The sequence below is a fragment of the Candoia aspera genome, chromosome 3, assembly GCF_035149785.1.
Source record: "Candoia aspera isolate rCanAsp1 chromosome 3, rCanAsp1.hap2, whole genome shotgun sequence".
Taxonomy (NCBI): Eukaryota; Metazoa; Chordata; class Lepidosauria; order Squamata; family Boidae; genus Candoia; species Candoia aspera.
This window is the reverse complement of record NC_086155.1, coordinates 65,167,075-65,176,175: the sequence shown is the minus strand read 5'-3', so window position 1 is coordinate 65,176,175 and position 9,101 is coordinate 65,167,075. Positions and strand designations below refer to the sequence as shown.

The window sequence follows — 9,101 nt, the reverse complement described above, 5'->3', positions numbered from 1 at the left end:
CAATTTCATACTTCTGACATACATTTAAGCCCTTTCTTTTATAATGAAACCTGCACTTCTTCACATGTATTCACTCTAAAGATTAGGCTACCTTCATTCACATCTATTAATCCTTCTCCTTTCTCTTCGTTTCACAGACACAATCTTTTTTCCCTTTTCCTTTTCTCATGCAGTTATATTATACATTATATTCAAAATTGCAATCTTCCATATGCCACGGTCCTTGTGATTTTGGTCAATCCAGTGAGGCAGAGAAGGTGTATGCTAGGTTAGTAGCATGCAGCATTCCATAATCAGTTTTGGCATATTTTGGCTAATAAGCACCAAGCAAGCTAATAAGCAAATGTCGGGACCGGACCAAGAATGACGCTGAGTCACTGTATTCCAACTCTAGTTCTTTATTGTTCTCACTGTATAGACAGAATCTTGCCAGACTAAAGCTATCCTAACTAACATACAGGGAAATAACCTGGAAGAGTCTAGGGCAGGGCTACCCTGACTCTCTTGGATTCCCTGCCAAGACTCTCTAGACCAAATGCATTCCCTCCTTCCTGGGAATCAGCAGCAGTGCTGAATCCCACCAGAGCAACTAAGCACCAAGCAAGCCCACTTTTTTTCGTAGCATGCTCACGCTATTCTATGCAAGCTAGGAACTCTAACCAAGGCAACTACTTGCAAGACAACACACAGTTGTCCATACTCCACCAACTAGGAAGTACATGCAGTGTTCAGACACAGACTTGGGATACATTGATTTTTTATAGTATGTTTTGAATTGTTTTGTTAAGTCACCTTAGGTTCCTTTCTTTGTTGATGGCTGCCTTAGAATTAGTTATATAAAGAAACATTAGGAGTATGTTTAGCCATTTAGTCTCCTGACATGTACACTAATCTTTGGTCATTATCTCTTGACTGCCACTTGTTGGACTTAACCTGAATCTAATCTTCCATATTTCTTCTTCTCCACTCATTTATGCTTTCAGCCTGACTCTTTAAAGTGTTTATGTTTCTTTAAAACTGAAGGTAAAAATGATTCATGGAATGCATAGCATAGCAATTTCATAGCATAGCAAATGAAATGTGGGCAAAGGAGCCAGAATTCAGTGTTAATACTCGTCTATTCTAGCTGAATTCACAAGCAGTATTTCAACAAACCATGATGGCCAGATTTGTGTATGATGTTGAGCCTTAATGCTGAATTTGCACATCAGTCTAAGCTAAAAACATCCTACATTAGTTTAATACGTGAGCCAGGTCAATAGGTTATACGAATACCATAGATCCAGCCCAAGAGATTTGCCAATGGAATTTACTCCAGTAATAGGTAAGTAATTCAATCCTTGCCAGAGCTATTAGCTTTACTCACTGTTAATGGGAACAGAATCTAAGAATACGTGCATGACTATAAGCCAGGGATGGGAAACTTACATCCTTGAGAGGTTGTGGGACTTCGATTCCTAACAGGCTGGAAAGGCAAGTTCCGTTATCCCTTTCTGGTTAAGCTGTACTTACACTAAGAAAGGGAACATATGAATACTTGCCACTTTTTCCAGAAAACAAATAAGCAGATGCAAGATTCTTTTTCCTTTTATATATCTTTTATTGCCATTTATTTCAATAACTTTCCACAGCTGTACAAGCCATTAAAAAATTTGGGAAGCTGGGCATGACAAAATTTGTGCAAAAGCCTAAGAGAAAATAACTATCTACCAAAATAGATAATGAGGTACTCTCTGATCAAAGAAGAGAAAAAAAATTATTCCAAAATACCAAAGATAAATCTGAAAGGTTTTTTCATACAGGAATAGCTCCTTGGTGACAAAATAATCAAATCTTGAGAAAACATACCAGCATTTTCCTAACATACAGGAAAAAATATGCACGAAGAATGTTTAAAATTTTTCCTGTACATGTGACATGATTTCAGTACTTTGCTGTATTTGTATAATGTGCTTTGAAGTTTCACAGGTATTTAATGGTATGATAATCCACCACCATCCCAAATATCATGTTGTAGATTCTCCCGTTAAAAAATAATTCCTATGAATTTTCACTCTTTTGAATCTTATTCCCTTGATTAAAAGGCACTTTAAAATACATTTAACTTCTATAGTTGCCTAAGCTGTATTTAAAACAAAATTGCAATCTGTGTTTTAATTCCTAGTGTTCTGAACAAGGCAAAAATGGTGACCGAAGACCCTCACCAAAAAGTATCAAGTTTGAAGTTCTACTCAACATCAGATTTTCCTGACCATCATAAATATAGGACTTCAACAGAAGCCAACCCAGAGGCGAGTAAGGACTTGCAAAATCCTGGAAGAATCTTCATATGCTGCTCACATACACCATGATTACTAAAGCTTTGATCATTAAGTTGTCCTGGATAGAAAATTCTGATTCAGATCATAAACCACCATAAATGGGTTTTCTCCCTAAGACTGGGCTATATAAATCGATGCACTTGAACAGGTCTGTTTCAATCCTCCTCTTTTCTTCACATACCCAATGGAGTAATATCTAATAGGATTTGCAATGAAGTTCATCATAGGACAGTTTTTAAAGAGAGGAAAAAAAGATTGTGCAGCTAAAGGTCCTGAAGCCCAACTGAGACACTGTCTTTGTTCTTCTGGAGGAACCGCTCACAGTCTTGAAATGTGCAATAGAAACTTGAAGACAAGCCAGTTACATTCGTTGTGATATAGGAGAGCACACTTGATGTGGCCTGATGATAGTATGATACCTAGAAACAAACATAGCTTATCAGCTGATTCTTTAGGAATCCTGGGCCCAAATAAGGACTACCAATTTCTTCTCTCAATATAAGCATCAACTGCAATGCCAGAAGACTTATTTTCAGACTTAAGCACAAGAACATGCTTAGCTCTCTATGGAAACTGAAAATGTATTGAAATAGCAGTGCTCAAGAGTGATCCATTATATTGGCAGTATGGTAGTGATCAAGAAAACAACTCATGTAAACATCTTGCCATGTGTGAAACACACTGCTTTTAATCTATTTTATCTACATATCCTAAATTTAGAAAAGTACTCTTGAGGTTAGGGATTTCACAGTTGGTGCTAAGTCATAATGTGGCTGAAATGTTTTTAACTGGATGCAATATCCAAATGAGACCAATGAATAAATTATGGCACACTTAAGACAATCGTAGTTTGTTGTTGGCTTCTGCCATCCCTTAACAGTGTCACTATCGCATAGCATTAGTCGTTATCGTTCGTTAAAAATATTGGTAAAGCCACATGTTGCTCAGCCCTGACTTTGAATGACATACAGTATACCCATAGCAAATGAAGGCTGATTGACAGACATTATCTGTAAATTGTTTCCTGTTTCCTCTACATAGCTTATAGAGAAAAACATTAATTTAACTAATAGCATGCAAATACTTTTAAGAACTGTAGAACCTGATAGTGTCGACATTAAGAATTCATCCCATTAAGAATGCTCAAAAAATGTCTGTGGAATCTGAACAGATATTTTCATTATTAGAGAAATGTGAAAGGACGACAACGTTCAGCCAATCCTACACGGGATAGCAGAAGAATTAAAATAAAAATTGGAAGAGGTAAAACTCAGGAATAGAAAGGAAATCCCAAAGTAGTTCATTACTTAAGGGAGTTCACTCTGTGAAGAATATGCTAGGTAGCTGAACTAAAATGCTTATTTTATTATTTATTAATCCAATTTATATAGCCACCCATCTCACCGGAGGTGACTCTGGGTGGCATACAGTTCAGAGATTTGTTGGCTCAAAGCCTCCATCCACTCCTCACCATTTATCTTCCACCTCACAATTCCTCCATCATTTCTAAACTTGACCAAACTTCCTAGTCTACATACTTTATAACCATGGTATAAACTGGTGTTTCTCAGCCTTAGCAACTTTAAGGCGTGTGGACTTCAATTCCCAGGATTCCCCAGCCATCCATGCTGGCTGGGGAATTCTGGGAGTTGAAGTCCACACATCTTAAAGTTGCCAAGGTTGAGAAACACTGATATAAACAATAGAAAGTTAGGATTTCCAAGCAACAGTTTGGAGGTTAGCAGAAACTGTGGCTGGCCTGAATTTGATGCTGCAGAAAGCCAGAATTAGACCAACTGGGAGTGTGAAAGGAAAATATGTTGCAAATATGAAGAATTTCATGAGTCTCTAATGTACTGCTATTGTCTGCTACAAAGGTAAATGCTTACCTTGGTAAGTTCATCTGTTTCCTGCCAAATACAGAAGCCAGAACATAATGTCTCCCCTCGGGTATACTCTGCCATTGCCGGATGTGTTGGCAATGTGACTGATCTGAATGCTAAAATATAGGGATCCCTGAAAGAAAAAAATAAAATGTGGTCAGAGCAAGCAAGGACAAGCAATGCATCCTTACTCCACTTATCAAGCGTACTGGAACCTGACACATTTTTTTATAAAGTTTATAGTGGAAATTAAAAGTTCAGCTTAGAACTAGCATAACTTCTATTGATATGTGGGCACAAAGCTTTGATTTGGAGAATTAATGGCCATTCAACTGAATCTCAGAACTGAATAAGCTTTTCAAAAAAGATTGACAGGTCAGACTGAACTGTCGAACAGAATCAAATAATTTGGAAGGGATTTTGCATATGAGCAGCAGTCTTTGTTTTTAATTCAGAAAAGGAAAATGAACCCATTCCGTGCTTCAGACTGAAGTGTCCATGAATCAAAGTGATTTTCCATTGATTTTTTAAAATTCAAATCAGATTGGAGCTGATCTATATTCTTTGATGTACACAACATTGAAGCCAAAGATAATTCCAACCTTCTCAACCTGGTGCCCCGAGATGCATTTTGGACAACAGCCAAGTGCAAATTCTGAAAGCTGTAGTCCACTTTCATCTAAAAGACACCAGACTGACAAAGCTGCCATAAAAACTGGACTGTTGAGAAATTCCAAGCTAACATACCCTTTGCTGCATGGTTTTCTTCGTGATACCAGGAGAACAAAGTCCTGAGGCTTGTTTTCCTCACTGATAGTACGAGTAATTACATGATAAATCATGTCATCTTTGTCAACTTGCTGGACAAGTTCACAGCTCCTGCAAAAAGAATGCAGATATATGAAATATTAACTCCAGGTATAATATTTGTACTTTTCGTTCCTTTAAAAGTTGAAAAATAAAAATATGGATGTTTATTAACCTTTGACCACCACCAGGGGGAAAGCAATAATTTTTATTCTTGCCCTCTAATGACTAAAAAATACCACTTCCACCCAAAAGAAAAAAAAAGTTGCCTATTTCTGTTTCAGAATTACTGGTAGAATAATCACCAGCTCAGACACTTACTGATCTGCATCTTGAATTAACTCATTTTCTGGGTTGATACAAAACATTAAATCAGAGATTAACCAAATGGCCTGTGTTCACACGCCAAGTCACAGCAAACTAATCAATATTTCAGCTAAACAAACTTGACATATTGTGTAAATGCAACCAGTAGGATTGTAATTGGGCTAATTAAATATTGCATGGATACAGCCAATCAGATGTGCCTTGTGTTAGGATTCTGCCAAACACAAAAAAGTAATAGAACTAACTGTAAGGCACAGAATCCAGGATTATGAGAAACTCAGATTTTTGCTGCTACTATTGATTATTATTGCTAGGCATTTCGGCAGAAATGTCCAAGACAAAAAAACTGAAGTCACAATCCCCAATTTAAAAAAAGGTAAGAGGTCTTTTCCAAAGTACTTACGCACAATGTCTATCCCACTCATGCCTGTTGCGCAGATCTGAGAGCAACAAGAAAGCCTGCAGCACATCAATGCAGATGGTCATCTCAATTCGGACGGAGAGGAACTTGTCCTCTTCCAGGATGTACATCTTGACCTTAAAATGATCGAGCTCAAAATGTTACCAGAGTGAATTGCAAGTGTGAAAATATGTAATCACTGTTTTATTACCCATAGCAAAAGCATCATCTGAATTCAACAAGGGCCAGCATTTTTTGTCAAATAATGTCCCTTTTAAGGAATTCATTTCATCAGTAACAGATGCATTAGAGGAAGAATATTTGAGAGTCATTAGAATATCCTCAACAGCTATATATTTCCATGATGGTTATTTAAAATGCTCAGCCTTAAAGCACTACTCCCTACCAGATATTATGGAGGTGCTATCAGGGCACCTCCATAATGTCACCCCCATCCATTCTCATTTGTCCCTTTTTCTCTGTCACTATATAGGATATAGCCCCACGGGGACTTCCTTCATTGCGTGAACACAGCCCTGAAGTGGAATGCAGTAAGAAATGGTAGCAACCGCTGCTAGAAATGGGCAGCCAATCTTTCTCCACCTCATCGAAAATTAATGATTTCTATGTCATTAATGATGACTGTTATCAGCCTGCTATCTTCAATCCCCAAAGTACAATCAAAATGGAGCATGCAGGTGGCTGTAATTTCAAGTCACCTGGAAGATACCCAGTTGGGGAAAGTGATCTATGATTGTATCCTGTGCAGGGTAACTGCTATATGGAGAGGCTCTGAGAGTCTGGATGCTTGCTCATAAATTGCGTAACTAGGCTTGAACAAGGCTGCTTGAACAAGATGGGTTAGCTACCTTGTCTTGTTCAGATGCAAGTACCCAGTTGGCTTTAGCTACCAATGTCTTCAGTGCAGTAACGTTGTTGTAACTCAAATAAACCTGCATTGGATATAGATTAAAAAAAACACATAATGAACTTCTGGTTTTCTTCTGATCGCTTTTCAACACAATGAGCAATGCTATAACCTTCTCCGATGTCTTCCCCTCATCAGTGCTTTCACCTATATGAAATCAGTGGACCATGGGCTCAACTGTGCATTTTAATGAAAGTGCTAAATACCTGTCAAGTGCTCTAGAAATAAGATAAGATTACACCTCTTGGAAGAGTTGCAGTCTGGGGTTTTTGCCGTTCTAAAAATCCCAGAAAACTTCAGCAGAATTTGCCAATGTTCTACATTTTTAAAATACCTTTATAAACTATAGGCAGTTGGATTCTAGGATTCAGTGTATGAAACTAAACTTATCTCTGCAATCATAAGCCAGTGGGAAAGAAGTAAATTCTCTATTCTGAATGTTCAGTTTTCTGAGACATATGCACAAAGCTGTCCCTGGCTAAACAGATGCTCAGGTCAGCTTGCATTCTTGATAGCACCATTTCCAAGATACAAGACAAAGCGACTGTATCTTGGTTGATAAATAACAATTCTAGGGCCTTTACACCAGGTACCTGTTGTGTGGGATGCCTTAATGCTGGACTTGGACATTTGGTTGACAGCAGGAAGTGTAGTGCATGCCTTATCTTGAGACCCCCTATAAAAGTATGCTGTCTCAAGAATGTTCCAAGATGTAATCCTATCAACTCCAAGTCCCATCAGCTGCTGCATATGAAAGAGGCTTAGCAGCAAAGTGTCTGTAAGAATTTCAATTTGAAGCTTCAGCGAGAGATGGACAGATGTTTGGATCACTGCAGTGTTTGAAAGGAATGGAATGGAATCCCCAAGTCTAAAACATCTAAAACGGGCAAACACAATCAATTGGCAGGTCATGCAGTCAGATAGAAGTTTACCTTGTTACTCTGGTCCCAAGGCACAGATAAAGGTACTTCAGTATGTTTGCAGGAAACAACATACTTTCTATAAAAAGCAAATGTGACATATTAATCTAGTATGATTCTGACAAAATGGATTAAGAACAGTTGCTCTTACATGTGGAAAACAGCAGAGATGTTTTGAATATCACTTTCCCAAAAACAATGTGTAAGAAATATCTTGCTTCCTTTAGGGAGCACTAAGGCAAGTTAAGTGAGCCAGACTGGTATTGTCCTGGCTAAGCAAAGACCACGCCGAGACGAGGAGAAAGTCTCTAGTGTTTTATTTAACTGCTGTTGTAGACAGAAAATCCTACCAAACTGAAGAAGCGTGGGAAAACCCAGACAGATAAACCCCAAAACTCAAGGTGGGTCTGTTCTGGGTTTCTCTGAATGACAGCTCAAAGTCTCTAATGCATTTTCCCCCCTGGATAGGGGCCTCCTCCTGCTCACCATCCGTACTCATGACAGGTATAGTGGTTAAAGACAACAGGTTAGAAACCAGGAGACCGTGAGTTCTAGTCTCACCTTAGACACAAAGCCAGCTGAGTGACCTTGGGCCACTCCCTCTCTTTCAGCCCTAGGAAGGAGGCAATGGCAAACCACTTCCCAAAAATGTTGCCAAGAAAACTGCAAGAACACATCCAGGCAGCCTCCAGGAGTCAAGACTAACTCAAAGGAACACGAACATGAACATGCACACACACAGGCATGTTAAGACCTCAGATGGCAGAAAGACAGCCACTTTTTATCGTTAGCATGGAACTCAACTGCTGAAAGGAAATGGTATATTAACTAATTAAATATACTCCTTCACTGTGGTGGAATGCACCTGGTCTATAATGTTTTGGTAGATTTTTCAAGAGAGAGCCAGTGTGGTGTAGAGGTTAAGGCACCAGGCTAGAAACCAGGAGACCGTGAGTTCTAGTCCTGCCTTAGGCACAAAGCCAGTTGGCTGACCTTGGGCCAGTCACTTTCTCTCAGCCCTAGGAAGCAGGCAATGGCAAACCACTTCTGAAAACCCTGCCAAGAAAACTGCCAGGACTTGTCCAGGCAATCTCTGAAAATCAGACACGATTGAAAGGATTAAAAAAAAAAAAGATTCTTCAAAGCAGTTAGATAGGCAGAGACCTGGCAGAACTTAGGGTCACTCTGATTCAGCCTTAGTCCAGTGTACTGCAATGAATTCTACTGCCTTTTCTTATGAAATGATCAAAAAGTCTGCACTTACACAAGGAACTATGGATGCAATTTCCTGTTATCGCTCCCCAGACTATTGCATATTTTGGCATTGAAGATACGTCACTGTAGAATCCTGCCCAAGAAGCAGTTTTGCAGTTATATACTGGATCCAAAGAAAGCTGACACCAGTGTAAAAACACTCAACTTCATCAGTTGGGGAAGCAATCCTGCAGATTTTCCACCTTTTCAGCAACCATGCTCACAGATATATGTAAATATATGCAGCAGCCAGAGACCAGG

The 9,101-nt window shown here is 38.9% G+C and overlaps 1 protein-coding gene across 2 annotated transcripts in view; it reads right to left on the bottom strand.

Moving 5' to 3' along the window:
• Window positions 1–1,576: 1,576 nt before the first annotated feature.
• Window positions 1,577–9,101, bottom strand: part of ACOT11 (acyl-CoA thioesterase 11) — a 47,925-nt gene continuing 40,400 nt past the window's right edge. The window contains exons 10-15 of one of the 2 annotated variants that reach the window (XM_063297989.1): window positions 7,599–7,665; window positions 6,608–6,691; window positions 5,742–5,875; window positions 4,952–5,083; window positions 4,211–4,337; window positions 1,577–2,740 (exon numbers count right to left, since the gene is read on the bottom strand). In XM_063297989.1, the coding sequence (XP_063154059.1) occupies window positions 2,585–2,740; window positions 4,211–4,337; window positions 4,952–5,083; window positions 5,742–5,875; window positions 6,608–6,691; window positions 7,599–7,665 (700 nt within the window). In that variant the 3' untranslated portion in view covers window positions 1,577–2,584. The remainder of the gene's footprint in view (window positions 2,741–4,210; window positions 4,338–4,951; window positions 5,084–5,741; window positions 5,876–6,607; window positions 6,692–7,598; window positions 7,666–9,101) is intronic. The other variant, XM_063297990.1, reaches the window with a different exon arrangement.